This window comes from Aphelocoma coerulescens, chromosome 1 (assembly GCF_041296385.1).
Source record: "Aphelocoma coerulescens isolate FSJ_1873_10779 chromosome 1, UR_Acoe_1.0, whole genome shotgun sequence".
Taxonomy (NCBI): Eukaryota; Metazoa; Chordata; class Aves; order Passeriformes; family Corvidae; genus Aphelocoma; species Aphelocoma coerulescens.
The window spans coordinates 75,966,670-75,989,996 of NC_091013.1; the positions used below are offsets into that span (position 1 = coordinate 75,966,670).

At 38.1% G+C, this 23,327-nt stretch overlaps 1 protein-coding gene across 2 annotated transcripts in view; it reads left to right on the forward strand.

The window, feature by feature from the left end:
- Window positions 1–23,327, forward strand: part of MICU2 (mitochondrial calcium uptake 2) — a 145,965-nt gene that overhangs the window by 71,894 nt on the left and 50,744 nt on the right. For both annotated transcript variants that reach the window (XM_069013545.1, XM_069013552.1), the window contains one exon: window positions 5,527–5,674. In XM_069013545.1, the coding sequence (XP_068869646.1) occupies window positions 5,527–5,674 (148 nt within the window). The remainder of the gene's footprint in view (window positions 1–5,526; window positions 5,675–23,327) is intronic.

Sequence of the window (23,327 nt, forward strand, 5' to 3'; positions counted from 1 at the left end):
CAACCAGACACAAGACTTTAGCATTCTCATTCTTCTCTTGTCCTTATTTAACAGTCTGTTCTCTATCTCAAAAGTAGATCCTGAGAAGGTATTTTTGATCTCTTGTCCTTTTCATATTTAGGGATTTCAAGACTGTTAGAGCTTTTAGTAATGTAGTTGTTTGTTTAGTTTCACACTGCTAAACGGTCACTTAAATATGTAGAATTGATTTCCAGAGAAATACATTCTCTGTATGAGTTCTGTGCTTTTTTTTTTTCCCTGGCTTACTTTATGTCCAGGCTAGCAGTTTGATTAGCAAGCTCAGAAAATATAATGCTGGAGAAAGTAATACAGATCAATTCACATCATCAGAACATTTTGGTTCTGATCTTCTCTCTTTAACTTGGTGTTGGTTTGGTAACTGGTGCATTTGATCAAGATATGGCTCACATTCTTTATTGTGAAAGTAAAAACTACATTTTCACATACTTACACAAGCTTTCTTAAATATTATGATCTTGAGCTTTCGGTAAGTCACATATTTCTGTCAAATGGATTTCTTGTCAAAACTCTTTTTCATCTATCAATTATTGCATCATATGAAACGTTGAAATGTTCAGCTCTGAGCATTATTCCTCTGTGCTTTCAGCATGCATGCTGGGTGTGTTAACATGTGCAGCAGGGTTGGAGGTCGAGTTACATTTTCTGTTATTTTGATCATTTCAAAATGGATTGGGTTGAAATTGAGATGCAATAGTGACACTAGTTAACTGCAAAGTTTTCATCAGTCATACAGAAATTTGATACAGAGTTGCTAAATCCTTCTGTAGATCTAGTGTGGATTAATGGATCCAAACCTGAGGCTCCCAGAGATCCCGCTGGCACCAACTGGATTTTAATTACATCTCACACATTGGTTTCGTTTTAGCAGGTAAAATGAGTGTTACAAGTTAATTCTTTCAGATTAGAAGGAAAAAAATTATTGATCCTCTTTTCAGATGAGGTTTAAAATAGCTTAATTTTATTTTTTCCCAAGGAAAAAGGAAAGAAGGTATGTAGTTAATGGAAGAAAGGAAGGCAATGAAAGAATACCAAGAGACAAAATAAGTAGATTGCATGGAGAGGAGTAGAGTAAAGAAAGAAAAATTATGTGGAATTAACTGGAAAGGGTCTTCTATTTTATAAGCAGGAAAGATTAAAACAGAAAACCTGAAAGGCATAAGCGCATTAAAACACCAAATTCTGTGCAAAGGGAGAAAAAGTAAAATGAATGAAAGGGGAAGAGTTTAAATTGAAGAGAGAGATAAGTACATATGATATTTTTAAGTAATTTCTCTCTAATAATCAGCAGCATATATTTGAGTTTGTACAGAATGACTTCGATTTTTAATGGATACAAAATTAGTGTTGCCAAAAATTACATCACAGTGATCAGCAGTGTTACTCTAAACACAGGTAAGGGTTATCAAGGTTTTATTTATGTAACCCTTCATTTTTATTCAATGTTTTCTTTGAAAAAAGAAGTTCAAAGCTACAGTAAATATAGGGGGTTTCTTTCACTTACGCTTGCTATTTTTCATGCCAAAAAAAAAAAAAGCCAAAGATTGAACACCATGAATTCTTCAATAGCATCTTAAATTTAAGAGACTGAATGATAAACAGATTAATTATATCCACCTGAAAATTAATTGTATGAAGTAATGTTGTTGCCCTTAGGTATTTCTCAGTGCAGCAAGTCCGGAAGAGGAAACAACAGTCTTTGGTAATGCTTGTAGACACCAGTAGCTGGTCAACTCCTGATCTATTGCCATGTCAACTGCAGAGCATCCTCCTGTAGCCCTTTTCATGTCATTCAATTCTAATTTACCATCAGCTATCATAGGTTTACCATGCCCATTCTGAAATTGGCACTGGAGGCTCCACATAAAACCACGAAGGCAACTAAATTCCAAGTTAAAGCTGAAATTCCATTCTCAGTTCTCTTGGTTGTGGGCGTGCTGTGGAGCACGCGGGAACACCCAGTGTTTGAAGCCCTGGCTGGACCCACACACAGGAGAACAAGCTGAGAGTGGAATTTCAGCCCAAGCTTTACCATTAATGCCACGTAGCTCTTTGTGGTTTGAAGTCAATCCCAGAGTTATTTTAAACTATGCTTACAAGAATCTTGTGGTAATAGTAATAGATTCTTCTCACCCATTGTGCCTCCTAAATTTGAATTTTTGTATCCATCTTGCTTTGAGTTTGCACTGTTGGAAGCTGCTGAGGTGTTAGATTACAGATACCTTAATATCTGAGGTTCAGCCTTAAATATGTAATTATTTCTTACAGTTTACCTGTCTTCACTTGAAACTCATTTTGTGGAGTAGAATTGAAGAGGAGAACTCTTCTTTTTGCCCAATGCATGCATTTTTATGAGCAAAATGAGCTTTCACAGTGTTTTTAAAAATGTCAGGAATGGCAAACGTTTTTTATCTGAAGGACTCATTGGATGACTCAGGAAAAACTACTTGGAAATTAGTCAGGATTTAATTGAAGTGGGAAGGATACTGAACTGTGGAGAGAGAGCTTGCTCCCCTCTGCGCTTTTTAGATTGGTACTTCAAAAGAAGATCAATGTTAAAGTGATTCAATCAGCCTTTTCTTCAAAACATAATTTTTATTTAATCTTTGGTTAGGTGCTTGGAATAGTGATTAGAATAGTTATTCAAACATTTATCTCTTCAAAGAACAAATGGCAGTTATGCTTATAATTTGTTTTTTCAAAAAATAAGAGCTTTCTTCTTCTTCCCATGTATTTCTGTCCCTTACCAGCTGTCTTTGCTGGGTCTGACATCCCTGCTTTTTGAAGATTGGAGAGAGATGTATTGGTGAAGAGGGAGGGATACAGCTTTTAAACAAGGTGATAGCTGCTCTACCTGAGCTTGTGCTCATGTTCTGAAGGGTGCTCTTTGCAGATGACAAGTTTCTTTAACAGTGACAGGATGTCAGGAATTTTGCAAAAGCTTTGAAAAAAAAGTAGAAGATGGCACAGCTGATATATTTCATCCTGTTCCATCCTCATTTGTGCTAGTTTTGAAGCTGGCATTCATAAGAAGTTAGCCAAGGCTATTTTGCAAATCAGGGATGCCAGATTCACAAAAAAAAGGGGGTTTGATGAGTCCATAATCACATGTTATTGTAATTCTGATGGGGATAGGTTCCTTTCCAAGTACAAGGCACTCTTCAGAATTAATATGTGAACATCACAGAATCACCTAATATGCTGAGTTTGAAGGGGCCCAATGGGAAATTGAATGAATCCGGATCATCGAGTCCAACTCCTGGCCCTGCAAAGGACACCCCAAGAGTCACACCCTGTGCCTGAGAGTGTTATCCAAATGCTTCTTGACCTCTGTCAGGCTGGTGCTGTGACTACTTCCCTGGGGAGCCTGTTCCAGTGCCCAACCACCCTCTGGGTGAAGAACCTTTTTCTAATACCCAACCTAAACCTCTCCTGACACAGCTTCAGGCCATTCCCTCAGGTCCTCAGGTCACCAAAGAGATCAGTGTCTGTCCCTCTGCTTCTCCTCATGAGGAAGCTGCAGACTGCAATGAGGTTTTCCCTTAGTCTCCTCCAGGCTGAACAGAACCAAGTAACCTCAGCTACTCCACATAGGACTTTTTCTCAAGGCCCTTCACCATCTTTGTTGCCCTCTTTTGGACACTCTCTTAACAGCATAATGTCTTTCTTATATTGTGGTGACCAAAGCTGGTACCTATGTATTTCAGTTAAAATCACAGATTGCTGAAATTCAATGTTCTGTTATCAGTAACAAATTTAGCTTTAGACAGAATTCAGATAAATGCTGCAAGACTTAAGAAACTTGAAAACCCACTTGGTTTGAAGATGCTGTAGAATTGCTTTTTACTTCTTATCTAAACTTTTTTATTTTGTATTTGTGCAGAAAGATTGCTTTTCATTACATAATTTTGGTTAAAGGACAACTGTGAAATCATTTTCCACTTTTTAAAAAAATTTGCCGTTGGGCAAAAATTGCTTATGTTACTATGAGATGATTTTAGTAAGAATGCAGCATGTTAATACCCAGCAACCATGAACTATTCATTGGAGATTTGCAGCATTTGTTGAGTCTTGTTAACTAATTACAGAGTCACTTGTCCCGTAAAGTTTTTAAAAGTATGAAGCTACATTTCTTGCTACATTTGATTTACTTTTAAGCAGCATTTTCCAGAACATGCAGGTCTGAACAGCAGCAGTGCACTCATGTTATAGGCCATGATAGAGCTCTATACTGTAAGAAGCTTAAAGCAGTTCTGTCTAAACCAAAGCAAGTCTTGGCTTCAGATACTTAGAGGTAGCCCACATTTTCCTTGCATATCAGAATATGACTGTTTTAAATTTAAATTATGAGTATTCTGGTTTTTTGCTTGTTGTTCGTTCCCTCCCACCCTTCACTGAAACCTGAGGTTTGAGGCAAACAAACATATTACAACAGGAAACTAAAATTGACTATAACAGGTGCTTGTAGCCTATCATTCAGTGAAATAATTTAACAAGTTCTTAATGCTAACACAGAGGTGCAAGGTGTGGGCTTAAATGGCAAATTGAAGCCTTCTATTTAGAATTTTAGTACAGTACGATATAATATTATGATGCTAATTGCTGTTCCCTGATTTATGTTCAAATACAGTGTGAGTTCTGAATTTTAGAGTTTCTCCTTTTCCTGTTGTCACTTACCATCTCTGAAATCCTAAAGTGTAAATATCTCAGTTTCACTGTGTCTGTGTCCTCTCTTGCTGCCATTAAGTGCTGGTGCTACTCATTGAGTGTTGTCAACTTGCATGGTTTTGATCCTGAGTCTCTCAATATTTACAAGGAGAGGGTGAAGTTGGAAATTTTTTGTTTGCTTGACTAATTGAATCTTTGGGTTTGGTGATACAATCTCTGACTCTCTTGTTGGAGTTTTCATTGCTTTTCCCATTTTTCTGACTTCTCTGAAAGACAGGCCCATACTTAAACTAGAACATCATTATTTTCTCATCTTAGTAGTTGCTCCACAGTTTGATAGTTAACTTCAGGAATGGGTCATTTGCGTGGATACACAGGACATTTCAGCCTTTACTGAGCCAGCCACTAAACTGGCAAAATACTGTTTACTGTTTGGTGGGTTTAGGTTTTTTGTTGAGTTAGAGAGCTGAATTTGGCTCAGCAAGAGTCCAAGAAGTAGCAGAGCTGGCAAACAAGGAGGTGCAGGACCATATAGCCAAGAGCAGGGGAGTGGGGAAGCAGGAGCAGCCTTTGGTGACATCCAGCCATTAATTTGGCTCGCCTGTGTTGTTAAAGCATGCTCTCAGTGAAGGCAAAAAATACTTTGACATGATATATAAGCATGTCATTCTTTAAGACTGTGCCATAAAGGCTTTAATTGCTGGTAGCTTTTTGTTGTGGCTACCTGCAAAATACCAAGGTTAATCAAGATTGGGTATTGGATTTTTTTCTAATTACAGCTTTGGTCTACAAATGCAGTGGACTTTTTTTCTTTTTCAGAAGGAAGATGTCATTCGTGCAGAAGTGGATGAAAGACTGTCTCTTCGAAAGCACCGCTTCATGCATTTTGCATCACTGGAATATGAAGGAGAATATTACATGACACCAAGAGATTTCTTGTTCTCAGTAATGTTTGATCAAGTTGAACGTAAGTTGTTTACTCGTCATTGTATTTGTGAAGGAAAAGAAAGTTGCAGGTCCCCTTAGAGATGTCATTTGCAAATCACTGGGATAAGATCCTTTGTGTTACATAAATCAGCAGAAGCCAACTTACAAATGTTGCCCATATGGATTCTACAGACAACACTACCCTTTACACAAGTGAAGTGAGGCTGATGATTTAGAAATCTGGTGACTTGATGATGACATCTCTGCATAATTTTCATGTCTGATCAGTATGTAGTTCCTCAATTATTTACATGCCCCAGAAAATAGACTGAGTGTAATATAATACTGTTCATACCATTTCTGGCCCTGTTATCTTCTATCCACTTCACCAGTGAGTAATTCTGTGACCTGTTTTCTTAGAAGAGGCAGTGGTGGGAGTGCTCCCACCATGAGAGTAATAAAGTACAGAGTTCAGTTCTACATTTTTGGTTTCAAATCTTCTTTGATTTTTAAAAAACCTAGTTAAGAACAAAATCGTACATGTATTTTCAAGAAGTACTTTTAAAAGCATACTTTCTGAGAAGAAGGTAGGAAGAGCACACAAATAAAAAGTGCATAGGTGGTTGTCCTTTTCTGCAGGTTTTCTGGCTTCATTAATTCTGCCCCATTCCTTAAGCTTCTTTTGTCTTTGTATCATCTTCTGTTATTTCCGTAAGTTTTTTTAATTATATATGCTTTTTTCCTCAAAAAATTTGGGTTTTACAGTTTTCACAAGATTTTACTTTTGCTTTTGAAAGGTTAAGTTTTCCAGTTTCCAGAGAGGATTGTCACTTAGAGGACAAATATTCTGTTAGTTCATCTGCTGAGGGAAAGAGGGAGAAATACCAGGTTTAATAGCTGCTTGCTGCAATCTGCACATGCTGACCAGCAGAGCATGTTGTGTAACAAAAGCCATTCAAAGCCTGGGATGCTCTGCCCACCTACCAGCAAATGTTGTAGTGACTTGGGAGTATTGAACTGGAAATACAGAAAGGAATTCAAGGTCCTGTGAAAGGGTTTGAGAGACAGGGAGAAAGAAGGAGACCAGAATGTGCTTTGATTCAAGCTTGTCAAAAACCTAGGGTGGAAAAGAGCTGCAAGTAGTCAAAGAGTAGGACACAAGTATCTATAATAAAAGAAGTTTTCCTGTAACTGCCAAAAATCTATAGGTGATAAGGATACATGGATTCACTGCTGACACACAGATTCTAATATTACACAAAGCTGAATATAAATCCTTAGAAGGACTTTATGACCTTGAGAGTCATGGAGATTTTTAAAAGACTGTTTTTTAATGTATGGGTGTTAGGCTTCTTTCCCCTTCAAAACTTAAGCCATTAAGCTAAAAACCTTAAAGAGATCTTATTTTGAGTTTTTCAGCCTGAAAGATGGTGAATACAGAAACTTTTAGTTTTGAAGGTGTGGTTTTCAGACAGTTGTCTCGGAAAACAAGGTTAGAGAGATAAGTGTTTTTCAGTCCTAGCAGTTCATACATATTAATTGATTACTCCAAGTATAATAGTATACATGCAGTGTATAATGAAGCGGTATGCAGTGGTATTTATTTGTAATGCAGCCAAGTTAATTTCAGTTGCTTTGCTAATATGAGTAGGAAACAGCTTTAAACAGAAACGAATAAATAATGACAAGAAAAAAATCTTTGCTCTAATGACTGTTTAGCATTTCAAATTGAGGTCAGGCTTGCAGCAATAGCATCATAGATGCTTGATAGAAAAGTGTTGATACTTAATCTAATGTTCTTAAATTTTTTTTTAACCGTCATTGGTATGGATTCTTTGGCCAGTAGCATAAACATAGTGGTAAGCAATTCTCTTGATTTCTCTTGCTTGGGATTTTACATTTTCATGTGACTTAGAACAGACACAGAATGCAGACTAGCAGAGAAATATGGCACTTCAAGTATTTTAAAGGCAGTGGTTTATTCATTGTGTTTAGAAGAGTTTCATATGAGGAAGATAAACAGACCTATTTCAAGTGTCTATCCTGGTATATTCAGAGTAGGTCAAGAAAATGAACTTAATAGCAAGACAGCAACTATTTTGGAAGTTTTCTGCTTATATTATAAAATAATTCTCTTTCACCCTGAACAGTGCCTTTAGAAAGGAAAACGGCACCACCACTTATCCTAGAAAGCCTTTCACTTACTGCATACTTAGATGCAATTTTAACAAGTGATCCTGCATACAAATGGTGAGTCTTATAATCTGAACTTCAGGCTGTAATGATTTGGTTATTCTCTACCTATTTTTGATTAATTACTAATAAGTAAAAAAACCCAAATCACTCAGGAGAATCTGAAGCACCCTGGCAGTAACCATTCATCTTCATAAATATTTGCTTGGAGTTTTCCAATTTAATGCTGTTTATAGTAATATGGAAGACTTTGGGCTGTTCTGAAGTTTTGTTTCTGCTGTTCTTTTTACAGACAATATGCAGAAACATATGACCAGCTTCACGAGCAGTTTAGTTGTGTACATCAAGAAATATTGCTGAGGTTGATCTGTCCCTGTTCAGAGATAAATACTCCCACAAGGAAAAAAGGCAAGCAAAAAGAGGGATGAGAAACAGTTATGAATTGTGAATAGGAGACCTTGACCAGCAGCCTTAGGGTTTTTTGCTCATGGGTGGTTGTCACTGGAGAATTACTTTGAAATCTTCTGTTAGTTTTTAAACATAATCGAATTTAGTAGAAAGTAAATGTGGTATTGTGTAAACCAGATGAGTTGTTGGTGCTAGCATTAGAAAATACCAAAATATTTTAGCTATGTGCAGATTGTCAAGTGAATTCCTGTTCACAGTTGGGTGGAATTTATTACTGAAGCAAAAATCTTAGGTGTGTCCTTTGACAACGTTGCAAAACATGCAATAAATTATGATTTATTATAGAACACTTTGCCAGATAAGAAAACAGATGAACTGTACTGCAAATATATCAGCTGTCATCCAGCCTAAGTGATCTTGAACCCTGCCTGGTAGACCTTAGTTCACTACCTCTGGTCATTTGTTTCCTGATGCATGGGTTTCTCTGTTACTCATTTTCTTTAAGGTAGGCAAAAGTTGTGAAACATTGGCATTCCTGTTAATTAAATCACACCTTCAAAGTTATTTACTGTCAGGGTGATAATGAAGAAAAATATTTATAGTACTGCCATGTAAGGAGAATGAGCTGATAACAAATGCAGAATTTCCTGACAGACTTTTTGTTCTGCATATTGACAAAGCAAACAGCTCTTTAAAGGAATAAAGACACCGTCCAAAAAAAAAAATTTGCTTGCTTTTAGAGGCAGTGCTTCACACCAAATTACTCTGTAAATATGTACCTAGTTGTGTTGCTGTTAGTTATTTTATGAAAGGAAGCAGCCACCTCTTTATAAACAGTGGCAAACAGTAAATGAGATGTGGTAGTGTGGCACAGCATTTGTGCCAGTGTAAAACTAATGACAGCATTTTTTTCTACTAGTTAGTGCAGTGCATACTAAATGCACCATTGGAGATTTTGGATTCACAGCTATATGCCATGTAATCTTGTGTTTAAACTATGTTACCACAGGGATGTGTGGCAAACCATTGCAAAACCAGCCAAGTTCTTCTGGGTAATCTGTGGAGTGTTCATGTAAATCGTCATACCTGATACCATGATAGTTTAGTGAAAAAGTGTTCTCTGTTACTGTTCTTACTGTGATGTAAAAATACTTCACAATGTGTAGCAATATCCAATACAAATAGTATAAACTTGTTGTGTTGCATCGGAAATTCTAGCACTTTTAAGATAACAGGTATGGGAAGGATTAAACTCTGATGATTTACACTGAATTTTCATTGCAATGCAGGAGCATATTTGAGATGTAAAACTTGTGTCTTAAACAGTTGTGCATACTTGAGCTCATACTCCAGATTAGACAACTAATACTGTGTTAGAGCTCCATGGAAATACCATCTCTGATGTGCTGTTGCAGAACATATAAGAAAATCTGTGTTAATTTTTGAAAAGGACTGCAAGAGTCCTTCAGGAAATGAAGATTTTGCAATGCATTGACTCTGAACTGTGCTTATGTTCATTTTTTTTCCTAGGGAAGGTTATTCTATTCCTCTTCCAGGTAGAAGACAAACCTTCTGGTTGCCTTGTCTGATAACAATTGACACCTGCTAAGTAAAGACTTGTGTGTCTGCTCAGTCTAGATTTAATGTGTTGTAGCGTCTTCGTTCATTCAGCTATGGTGAAAGAGATTTTTCTGTGTTCTGCAATACCAGGGTACCAGAGGCAATATTTCCATGGCAGAGTCCTTTCTGTCAGTGAGGATTACTGTATTCTAAGTTTCCTTGGAGAAGTTGTTCAAGCTTTCTGAGTTGGCACAAAGTTGTGGTGTGTTTGCAGGCTTGATAATAGGGCAGGCGGCTTCATGTCACAGCATCAGCATGGTCATGGCCGTGAGGGAATCTGAGGAAAGGACACAGTGCAAGGCTGTGGTGGCTAAAAAATTGACTTCTCCATTGTCCTTAGTTGAGGTCAGTGCTGGTGCAGTCAGTGGTGTTAGGAGAGCGAGGAGGGACCAGCTGGTAGATGAGCACTTCGGAATGAGCTGAGTCAGTCTTTTTATTTTTGGGTCTTGAGTTTTTTGGCTTTGACAGGAGTTCAGACGCCTATACTTTAGTGTCTTCATTTTGACCTGAATTTCATATGCGATAACTAATCAGACTAATATGAGTCATGCATCAGCGTCAGATCTAAAATCTAGGATTCAAAGAGTGAGATTGAAGCTTGTCTAAATGGAGAGGCTTCACATGGGAAGTAGGGATTGAAGTGTTATATGGGGAGCCATTGATACAGCTGGGAACTGAATTCAATCCTCTCAAATTTCTAATGTGTTAACAAAGAAAGTGTTTTCTGTCTATCTGTGCATTTAGTGGTTTTTTAGTACAGATATGTCATTGTTGCTCAAATCCCCCAAACACAGTAGAGGCTCTGCAAGCTGAGTATGCAGAGCAAGGATGATCCCTTGCCCAGTGCTAGATGGAAGGTAAAGCGAAGATAACCCAAAGAAATAACATGATGGTTTAATGTCATTATAGTAATCTCTTCTGAATTTTAGACAATGAAACAAAATCAGCCATTTCTAGCCAAAGCTTCTTAGTCATCATTGTTTACTCATTTCTTAATGTGGGGTTGTGAGTAAAGGAAAATAATATTCCTGTTAAGGAATTGCACACACAAGCAAAGATAAACATTGATTGCTGAAAATTTCTGCCTTGTAACTATTTTTCAGCTATCCTTCATCACCCAGAAAAGCATTAGCAAATCCTACCACAACCCTGTCAAAGTCTGCAAAGTAACATACTTTTACTTTGCCTTAAGTGTCCAAGTAGAACATTAAAATTGGTGTTCTGCATAAAATACTATATTGTTTTGGATCAAATGTTATGCCTCGGCCAATTGTTGGTAAATAGATAAGCTTAAATAAGGGAGTTTTTTGTTTCTTCTTTTGTCCTCAGCAATTAGATGTTAACCCTGATAACTAAAGTACATAGGCTGTGTGTTTATTAGAAACAAATTTGATGGTAAATAGTTCTTTGTTTAGAAATATGGCAGAAATTACTATAATTTTGATAATGTGTATTTATATCTGGACAAATGTTTTGTTGTGAACTCAAAATAAACACTAATGCACTTTCATGATGGTTGCATCACAAGGTACTACACAACAGAATCAAAGATGGGATTCTTGAGGAGAAATGGCTTGTTCCCTCCTGCAGCATTCGAGTCTGCTCTGTTGGCCAGGCTACTATTTTGGTGTGTTAGCCACTGGCCACTGCACCAACTTACTTGTTTGCTCCCATTTTTCAGAAGAATGTCTTTGGTTGAGAGTCCAAGAAACAGCTGCGAGGGGAGCAGCGCTGAGAGCAGAGGTGTTAGGTGAGTGCTGGCTTCCAGCGCCGTAGCCCTGCAGCTGCAGCAGCAAGGAAGCATGCACGGTCAGATGGGAGAGCAGGAATAAAGGGAACCATGAAGCAAAATCACTTAAAAAGAAGCATGTCTTTTTTTTTCCTCCAGTTCTATTTCCAAGCCTTCAACCATGTTGAAGGTACCTGAGATACATTCCTTGTACAGTCAAATAGGAAAATATATTTTTGATCCTTAAATTTATACTGACATTGCATTAATTACATTTGTATGTTTGTGGCTATATCTGTGTGAGACAACAGTAAGGTTGTACTGAGCTGGTGCCTCTGTTGGGATTGATTCCTATTTCTCTCTTTGTGGCATTGATGACTGGCTGAAGAGCGATGCAGATTGAGAGTTCTTACCTTGATTGACTGCAATGCTACTGTTTAGGTAAAAACTTTGGCAAGGTGTCCTGATTTGAAAATACATTACTAGCTATTTAGCTTTCTGAAAAACAGTTCAATGAGAAGATAAATTACAGCTTCTCAATGAATGAAAGCAGTTTTTAAAAACTCAGCACAAAAATAGTACCAATAATAAAAGCAATCAAGCTTCAGCAGAGTTCTGAGCAAGAGGCAAGTGGTCTCAATGCACATCTTGAAGGATTTGGTTATTTAAAGTGTGAAAGTTATTGGTTATTTAATGGCATCTGAATGGAAAACAGATTCCTTGAAACGAATGAAAATACATTGTGCGCATACAGAATACTTTTAGTGCAAGTAATGGAAAGATCTGGTTATTAATAACAGGAGTCTGCTTGTTGTATAAACATCGTCTGCCTTAGAATTTCAGAAGTCTTGCAACAGTTTCTGCTTTAGTCAAGTATTCCAGTTTTGTGACATGCTAATGTGATACTTAAAATACCTAACAGAGAAGTCACTTTTTTTAAACATATGGGCACATTTCAAGAGCTCATACAATCATTCTTGGTCTCTAAATATTTTTCCTATCTTTAAAGATTTTTTTTATTCTTTTAGAACACCACACACTTTTTCAACTACTTTTATAATACACTGTCAACATACCACAGAAAATATCTCTGGGATTTGTTCTCCCACAGGTTCCGAAAAGTTTTTGACGGATTACTTCAGTATTATTTTTTTAATAACTCAGTGGAACTTAATCAGTTCTGAAACATCCTGCTTAACTGACAATTAAGTCTTAACAGATGTAGCGTGAAAATCAGACGCAATGAATTTTTTCACTCTCAAATGTATTTTAATTTCTTGCAACATATGTCTTCAACACAGACAGGTCTTGGTTTATCCCTCAGAAGTACAATCTGGTTTTAAAATTCCTTGGCTTGCATTCAGATATTTAAGAACTGATGAGGATCTGCAGACCGTTGGCAGACAATAGAAGGTGCCAGGAGTGCAGGTCAGGCTCCTGCCAAAATCTAGTACACGTTCTAGCCTCATATTTTGTTTGTAACTCTTTTGGTGCTGATGGTTCCGTGCTTTTCCTTAGGCCAATGCTGAATTTTTATCGTATTAGTCATATGATTTATCCTATTTTGAGTAACCTTGATACAGACTACTGTTTTTTCCCTGCTTGTTCTCATCAGAAATGTTACATTATGAGTTTTTTAAAAATGCCTAGAGTAGAACCACAGAGTATAAATCACTTTTCTTCTAGGCAGTAGCAGCAGGCAAGGTGTGCAGCCTACTTTGGTAGGTGAGAGGCCTTGTCCTTACTTGCCAAACAGCTGGCGTCTCCAGGGGCACCTTTGAGAAGTTCCATTGCTCCCTGTTTGGAGAACACTGGCATCGATTCCCTAAGGGAGAAACTGGCCAGGTTATGCTCTGTTTTTCACTCCCCAACCTTGCACCTGCAGTGGGTTATAGCACCGATTGTGCTCAGTAGCCTTCCTCATCTGCTGTGAAACAAAAGCAAAGACCAAGTTCAAAGACTTTTTTTCCATGTGTAAAACACACAGGTTCCTCTTGTTAGAGCCACCTGCTTATGTGGCAGTGCCCTCCCTTGGGTTACCAGCTTCATTACTGCAGAGGAGAATGCAGACGAGACTATTCTTAGTAATCAAACCAGTCTTCCAGTGTTGTCCAGTCCCTCAGAGAGCTCAGGTCCTCACACCACCATCTATAAGGCTGGTGAGCACCTGATTATTCTGATGGTTATGTCTTTTTTTAAAAATCTTTCCTCTCAGACCTGGAAAAGCCTGAAAGTGAAAGGATTTTACAGACACAGCTAACAGAAAAATACCACATTTTCCAACAAATCCTGCCTTGGTTCTTACCAGACAAAAAGTAGTTCAGCATTACTAGTAGGTTCAAATCCATCCTACCTGTCCACTCCTGGTTTTTGGTTTTTCTAGCTGCTTTTTTCAGCTGATCAGTATACATAAAATGCCAGTGTCCAGGGACTTTGTTCACCAAGAGTTGCAATCGTACTTTGCTTAATAAAAATTTTGAAATGGGCTCCTTGCATGCAATTTAAGTAGAAGACATGGCCAAGACGGCTACCTTTTGATGTTATCCAGTTTATTCCAGTTGTCTTTCAGGACTGATGTTTGAAGTCTTCAGAATGATACAGCTTGTTTTCCCAGGTGCCAGCCTTCTTTTCGAGTCTTGAACGCGTGTCCTTTGTGCCAATACCTCTGATACTTCTGGAACTGCTGAGACAGTGAAATCTTGCTGCTGCATCGGTATTGACAAGTGCTTCGTAAGTCACATACCCCACCAGAGAAACTGCCAGTTCCAGAAAACAGAGGACTTTTCCTCCTTTTTTGTTCCTCTCCAAATGTTTTTTGTTTCATTTTTGATTCTCCTTGGGAAGGGGTGTGCATCTGTGTGTCACCCACACCCTGGCAATAGCATTTATTTCCTTTCTGTGGATTTGTTGGTGATATAGAATGTGAGAGCTTCCTTTTGTTTCACTGTCAGTTTCTTGGGAAAAAGTATAAAACCTAATGCTCAAAAATGTCATCTGCTTCTCTGGCTTTCTTTGAACTAGCTAAGGAGAGACATTTTTTGCCATCTGTATGGTGGTAAAGGCAGTCTCTACTGCTGAAAAAGTGAGCAGGTATTTTAAACCAGTATGGTCATTTTAAAAGTACACTGGGCAATATAAATTACACTTTCACTAGAAGAAAGCTGTCCATTTTTTGCTTTTCATTTGTACCAACTTTGAGAACTATAAAAAGCCCATTTAAAATCTCATTCGTCATTTCAATTTCTTTCCTCTGCAGCTAAAATAAATGCTCATTTCAAGAGGACAGTAGTTATTCTTTATGTCCAGTATTTCTGTAAAGAGAAGAAAGGATATCTGTTTAGTCAAACCATTGTAAGAAGACTCATATTTATTGCCACTGCTCCCCTAAGTTAACATGTAATATCTTGTAATGTGTTTTTATGGATTTGTATCCTCTGTTAGGGAAATACTTCATGGCTTAGTACTTGTCTTAAGCATTTCATAGCTAAGTGTTTCAAAATTTATCATATGTGTTCTAAAAGTCAGCTCCTATTTCAGCAGTTTACAAACTTAAAATATAGACCTCGTACACTTTTTTCATACTCAATTTAAAATCATTTCTAACCACTGCTTATACTGGAAAACTGTAACACAAAATCTCCTCTGTTGCTTAAAAACTCTGCTGATATCCACCCTAAAAGTAGTCACTGTCTGTTTAAACCCTCTTGCTCTTGTGCTAACATTTCCCATTTCCTAAAATAGTGGATTTTTTTCTTTTGAACCTTAGGTCTGTGATACATTATAGATAATTAAGTTACCACTCAGCATTGGTCTTGTTAGGTTAAGCAAACCTGAGTTTATTTTTATCTCCTCTGCCTGGGTGAGGCCATCCATTCCACGGCTTCATGTAGGTATCTTTATTCCATGCTTTTCTGAGTCTGATTTATCTGTGTAAAGCCAGCGTCATTCTCTGGCTCACTCCGCTAGCAACCCCTGCGGTCTAAGGGATGGAACAAGGATTGAAGTCAGGAACTTCTTGAATTAATACTGTTGCTGAAACATCTGAAATGTCAAAGTGCAGCTTTAGTTAAGGAGAAAAATGGTACGAAGCAATGCTCATTTGGGCAAAATGCTGAAATGCTTGTATTCTGTGCTCCACTCACAGTCACTACATGCAGAACAGCTTCCAGCATCACAGGTGCTTTGGTCCTCATTTGTACCTCCTTGTGTCTGCCAGGCTGAGGATACTGTGGTAGAGCAAATTATTTTCTGCATTCTTAGGTGGGGAAATTTTTGACATAATCATTGTATGGCGATTAAAATAGAAAAAGAGAGATCTGGCAAATAATGTCGTTTTAGGAGGTCCTGTACAGTCAAGGGCCCTCAAGTAAGGTACACTTTTTCTCATGAAAAGAAAAAAACTGTACATTTTTTCAGTCCACAATTGCTCTTGGAGGAGAAATTAGTTTTGTCAGAGAAGCTGAGAATGGCAGGAAGGAGACAACAAGGATAGTTGGAAGTGGTGGACACAGATGCCCAGTATACTGAAGGCTGCTGCAAGTTAAATGAGACATTAGTGGGAATTTTGATGTAAAGTGTATTTCTGCATTTGCATTTGCCTCCTTCATTATATTTACTGAATAAATATTTCTGTTCTATTTCTGTCTTGACCTATTACAATGTTTTCTTTGGTGTTTAATATGATCAGAATTCTTCAGAAAATTTGGCTGAAAAATAAAAGCCAGAATAAAGCCAAATGTGTTTCTGAGGTTTGCTTCATCAGATTATTTGAATTCAGGGAGAGAAAAGTTATTTTCTGAGGAAATAAGACCATTCTAGAAAAGAAAAACTTTTTTTTTTAAAGAAACTCTTGATCTTCTTTGTCTAGATTTTTTTTTCCTGCCAGATTTTTTTCTTTATCATGTGAGAGGTTGAAGTCAAAGGGTCAATGATGGCTTATCTTTTCTTCTCTTATTCAGTCTGAAAAGTTCATTCTTTAGTGTAGAGGAGGTGCTCTAATTGGTGCACAAGACTTTCTGCTTGTGCTACTATAGAAGGCTGATGAACATCATGTCAATAATTAATTTTTAAACATACTATTAGCTGCATTAATTTTTTTCTAGGTTGCGAATTGACCAAGCTGTTTTGACCAGTGCAATAAGGTATGATTAACACCTGTTTTTAAGCTCTTCCATGACTTCTCTTTACTTTAGTTCTTTGAAGTCTTAAGGGAGTTCTCAGACTTTTCCTGATCCTGCTCCTCTTCCCGTTACCGCCTTGTCTACTGAATAAAGGCAATGTTTCAGATTAGTTTTATGTAGCTGTCTTCATTCTGCTGCTTCATTCTTCTTCATTCTGAGAAACTAACAGAACCTAACAAAATTTCTTCATTAGGCTTTTTGCATGGCAAAAATAGGTTAAATCTTTCATAGCTTAAAAAACAGGAGCATCCTGTTATCATTTACATACCCTTGGAGCCCCTGCTGTAGGAAAACTTTCCAAACATCTGTTAATTGCTATGTGGCAGATGTTAATGATGTATAAACAAGTCAGACTCAGCAGGGGCTGTTACTGGTTTGCTTAGAGCTTCTGTATGTGCTAATAACGGAGCTAATCTTAGAAGTGGAAAGAAACTCCAGGCTAATTTAAAGATAAGGGTGAGAATGACTTGGACCATCAACTGAAGGAAAGCAAGTCAGCCACTGAAAGAAGCTCCAATTAAACAAGAGAAGGAAGAAGGAAAGAAAAACTAGAGATTGCAATAATGCTTGAACTTGGAGAGCTATGGAAATAGTGAGGTAGGGCTGTGCAGCATCAGTAAAAGCTCCAAGCAGTAGACAGTGTCTTCTATTTGTAATTTCCTAAACATGGTTACTAGAATGTCCTTTGCTTTTTACGATGGCATTTGGAACAAGTAATGTCATCACTGGGGTATCATCTGCACTAAAATGGCCTTCCTAAAATTTTCATGTAAGGTTGCACTTCAGAACCTTATAAAGGAAAAGCTTCCTTCTGGAAATTCTGACATGACAGTATTAGCTTAACTAAACTCTGAATAGCAATTCCCTTTATCACCATCTTCCTTGTCATCTCCAGGAATCTAAAACATCTGAAGTGCTACAGTACTGCGCCTATGCCAAAAGTCTCTTCCCTTAAAACATCAGTTTTATTACTTTCTTTTTTTTCCCCCTCTCCTTTCTTAAGATGATTCACTATCATTAATGGGGATTAGTTGCAATTATTGAGATTCTGCTGAAAAAGAAAGTGATGCATTAGGTTCTGCAAGAGTAGGAATATAATAATTAAGTTCATCCTTTTAATAAAACTGATTGCAAAATGGATGTGTTTCTTTGGTGAGTGTTTATGAACCCTTTTCTTTCAATGGATGATGTCAGCAGAATTTGGGAAGGTGGAGAACAGATGGATAATATCATCAATTGCAAAAATTGTTTTTGCATAAAACAAGTAGATCCAAAACAACCCTGTGTGCTTTCTTTTGCTTGTATTTGTCATATCTTTTAGAAGTTCCTCTTACTGACGTTCAACACAGATGGTAAATAATTTACTAAAGCATTTCCAAATTTTTGGTTAAGAGAATTATTTCATCCCCTTTTTGTCCTCTAATACAAATGTATGTGTTGTTTCTTCAAGAAAAGCCTGCTGCAGAGGTGAATAGGAGCTGTACCTAGCCCAGTCACCCCATACAGTAATTGAACACCACCTAGTGGGTGTTCATTTAATCCTTTCATTCCTAAGCAGAATCTATATTGGTTATAATTTACTAAGTAATTGTTCTGTAAACTCAAAAGCAATGCCCTCAGACAGCTAGTCACTGTAAATTGCATGTTTGTGAATGGGGCTTTTGTTCTGGAAGAGAAGCATAATAAGGTTTTGAATTTTTGGTGTTTATTGTGCTCTGGACAGCAAGACAAAATGTCCCAGGCCTTGAGCTTAAACTCACAGTTCATATTAATGAAATTACCAATATAGAATTGTTTCCTTTCAGTAAAATGTCCCAATTCACTATTAAATCCAGTTCTTAGTACTCTCAAGGCTCAACAAATAAGGCAAAAAGGCTGTCTTGTAGGTTGTTAGTGAGAATTGAAGCCAGGCTACAGACTTCAACTGTATAAGAATGTTGTTGCTTATAGTATAAAGAAGGGGGCAAAATCCTAAAATTGCATATGAAACCTACCAACTATTGCATGTATTTGGTGTTAGTGTATGTTACAAAAGCACATAAGTGGATATTTTCTTTTTGGAAGGATTGATCAGGTGACTGTATTAAATTAGAGAGATGTCTTGTATTTGTAACCCTTCTAGAAACAAATGTCTGCAAGCAAATGCTAAACCCAGCTGGGCATGGTCTTGGGCAACATATTCTGACTGACCTTGCTTTGAGCTTTTTCCTGTTGTCATCATGAGAACATAAGGACATTCTAGTTACTGCAATAACTTCCAGAGCTCTAGTTACTGCAATAGCTTCCAACTTCAGCTATTCTCTGAGTGAGGTAATTTCCCTTAACCATGGGGGAGCCCTACTACATGGGTTTTCCCACAAGCTTCTCAGAAACTCCTGAGACCACCTTTCACAATCACAAAAAAGGTGCTGTTTGTGATACATTCCCTAGAATGTTACTACTGGGAAGGAAATAAGAACAATAGGACGTTGGAAAGGATGTGTTTGCTCTGTGGAGCCCTGAAGGCCTCAAATTCGATACACTTGATGGAAGGACAAGGCACTAGGAGAATGAAACAGGATTACCACCATCATTAGAATAGTGCAGCAATAGAAATCAGACATCCTGCTGTTGAGATGTGCAGATTTCACAATAGCAGTATAGGAAAACATCAGCCACCTCTTTCTAGTTTACCAAATTGATATTTATAGTAAAATTCCATTATACTTTTCCAATCAGCTATCACCTCTTTGACCATTTTTGGTAATATTTCTAAGACCTTTTACTGTGTGTTGCTGTAGTGGAAGTAAATCTTCTAAAAAGATTACAAAACATAACAAAAGAGAAAACATTAATGATGGTGTAAATAATTTTGATATGTGATAGGGTGAAACAGGAAAAACAGTAAAAAAAGTGAGCTACTATATAAACTGGATCTAAGTAGCTATTGATATTTACAGTACTCTTGAGGACCCCTGCAATTTATGTGAAATGTCAATGCTCCTGGTTGGTTACCCACTGCAGTAATTTAAATTGCCTAGATGCACTAATATGTCAGCTATTTACTGCTTGGACACAAGTACTATAAATGTCCTATATCTGATGAGAATTACAGTAATCACTGCATTTTTCATGCTGATACCTTTAATAAATATTTTTCCCACTTAATATTTCCAGTTTTGATTTTAAAATTTTAAATTACTTCAAATCATTAAATTTTTTTCTTTCTGTTCCACTAGGAATAAGCAATATCAACAGTATCCTGAAGTTTGTGCTTGGATGAATAAGTTCAAGAAGCAAACTGTTTCATAAACAAAGCAGTTTAATTAATTTCACCAAGGTGACCTGCCTAGTGGATGACGGAAAGGCTATGGATGTTGTCTACCTAGACTGTAGAAAAGTCTTTGACACCATTTCCCTCAGCATTCTCCTGGAGAAGCTAGCTGCTCATGGCTTGGGTGGGTGCACTGTTCACTGGGTAAAATAAATGTCTGGGTGGCCAGAGAGTGGTAGGGAATGGAGTTATATCCACCTGGGGGCTGGTTACTAGTGGTGTTCCCAAGGGATCAGTTTTACAGCCAGCTCTGTTTAATATCTTTATCAATGATCTGGGTGAGGGAATCGAGAGCCCCCTCAGTCAATTCACAGATGACACCAGGTTGGGTGGGAGTGTTGATTTGCTGGAGGGCAGGAAGGCCCTGCAGAGGGATCTGGACAGGCTGGATTGATGGGTCAAGCCCAATTGTGTGAGGCTCAACAAGGCCAAGTGCCAGGTCCTGCACTGGGGTCACAGCAACCCCAGGCAGCGCTACAGGCTGGGGGCAGTGGCTGGAAAGCTGCCTGGTGGAAAAGAACCTGGGAGTGCTGGTCAACAGCAGCTGAACATGATCCAGCTGTGCCCAGGTGGCCAAGAAGGCCAATGGCATCCTGGCCTGGATCAGCAGTGGTGTGGCCAGCAGGACCAGGGCAGTGACCGTCCCCCTGTACTCGGCACTGCTGAGGCCACACCTCCAATCCTGTGCTCAGTTCTGGGCCCCTCCCTGCCAGAAAGACATTGAGGGGCTGGAGCGTGTCCAGAGAAGGGCAACGGAGCTGGGGAAGGGTCTGGAGCACAAGTGCTGTGAGGAGCAGCTGAGGGAGCTGGGAGTGTTTAGCCTGGAGAAAAGGAGGCTCAGGAGACCTTACTGCTCTCTACAACCACATGAAAATAAGTTGTGGCCAGGTGGGGGTCAGTCTCTTCTTCCAGGTAACAAGTGACAGGATGAGAAGAAATGGCCTCAAATTGCACCAAGGAAGGTTTAGGCTGGGTACTAGGGAAAAATTCTTCAGTGAGTGGGTGATCAGACATTGGAACAGGCTGCCCAGAAAAGCAGTGAAATTACCATCCCTGGAAGCAATCAAAAGACTCATGGATGTGGCACTTAGGGACACAGTTTAGTGGTGGACCTGTCAGTGCTGCATCAATGGTTGGACTCAATAATCTTCGAGGTCTTTTCCAACCTTAGTGATTCTATTGTCTTTTGAAGCCAAATCAAGGAATCATAGAATCATTTAGGTTAGAAAAGAGTCTGCCACTAAACCATGGCCCTAAGCAACATTTTCACACGTCTTCTAAATACCTGCAGGGATGATGACTCTACAACTTCCCTGGGCAGCCTGTTCCAAAGCTTGACAAGCCTTTCAGTAAAGAAATTTTTCCAGTCTAAACCTCTCCTGGTGCCACTTGAGGCTGTTTTCTAAATTTTAGTATTGATACTATCTTTCAAATGTGTGAACATGTATTTGTGTGCAGCTAAACTGATGAGATAATGCATGAGCCAAAGTCTATTGGGAGCAGTAGGACAAAGTGGTTGACCCATGTGGTTATTTCTGGCATTATTATCTATAATTCTTTCATGTTGGAGTGTTCATTACATATCAAAGAGCAATAAACCATACAGTTACTTCATATAATTTGACAGAGTTTGAAATTATTTGCAGTTCCTGCTTAGGGGATAAATTGCATCAAAGCAAAAAGGTGGAAAAGATAGTCCTCTCTGACATGTCCTCTTTTGCCTTATTCCAGGGTTAGCAGGGTAGCTTTATGCTAGTGATAAATTCCCACACAACAGATGAATTCTTCACCTGGCACCTCAGTTACATTTGCCAGCAAGAGAACAGAATTTGTAATAAGCAATCTTTAATATTCTTGTGCTTAGTCTTTAACTGGTTTAGGGGATTATTTTTTTGGCTTTTGTAAGATGCATGTGAAAAGTAACAGTTTGTCACGACAGGGAAGATCTTCAGAATGCATATTGTAAAGGAAGTAGCTGAATGAGACAATAGGAGTGGTTGCTACAGTGGTAATGGTGACTTTATATTGAGCACATAGGCTTAAATCAAGTTTTGTATAGTGAGATAAGAATCAGTTTCTGGCTTTGTTAAGATGTTGACTTTTTCTTCCTTCATTTTGATTGTGGGATGATTTGCACACATTTTCGTTCTGAATCCAAATTAATCTCTGCTTACAATTAAAATGCTCAAGTTGTGCATGCAGTCAGATTTTTAACTGTTGTTTCATTGTTGTTGTCCTTATCCCTCTTTATTTGTTCTTCTATAATAGTCTTCTCTAGCCATAAAGTAGATTGCAGAACCCTTAGGCCAGGGATCATGACTTCTAACACTGCCTAGTAGAGGAACAGAATTAAACCTGTAGTGCTAGGAGACTGTCATAATAGTTTATGTTCCTCTGGTGTTAGTATCCTAACCTAGTGTGTGCTCTGATGCTGTAGTATTTAAAAACTAGTTTTTGTTAGTAATAGGAGATGATGACTTAAAGAGAGTGATGCTACACAATTTATACCTTTTTTAATTCAGAGTAGATCAAAGTTCATTAATTGAATCTTCTCGAAGGCAAAGTCTAGTTCATGCTGTTTTCTTTGCTAGATAAGACTGACTACAATCTCAAACATTATAACAGGAATTTTTGGGGGTTGAGGCTCTGCTTACCTGCTCTTTGTGGGAAGGTCCATGGTTTTGTGCAGTCAGGAAATGCCATCTACCCCAAAAGTCTGAACTGCATAGTGTTCTCTGTAAGTTGCAGGAATTGTTCTCCACCCTTCTGGTCTCAGCAACATGTATTATGGATACTGCTCCTTCCAGGTAATCTTAGTTGTCCTTAATAAGACTTTATTGCTGCAATTATGCAGCCATCTGTCTCTTGAACTGTAGTAAACTTTGTCCTTGCATCTGATTAAGTTCTTATTAAAACAGAGAATACATGCCCTTAGCACTGCTAACATTGGGCTGGTAGGTAGGAGGTTGGAAAAAAACAGATTACAGATTTCTGTAACAAATACAGAAAGCAGTCACAGTGTGAGTTATCTGGTTGCATGCAGAAGGACTCACCTGCTCAATTTACATATACAAAAGCTGAATGTCAGGTCAGAGGAAGTAGTTGTAGCATTTCTTTAAAGCTGAAGGAAGGAAACAGATGAGTCCAAGACCTGGATTGGACACCTGTCTCAACCTGGAATAAATTGTTCTTTCTTTGTGTCTGGTTCTCTCACTTGAGTATAAAGAGAGCCTGGGGTCATTACTCAGGA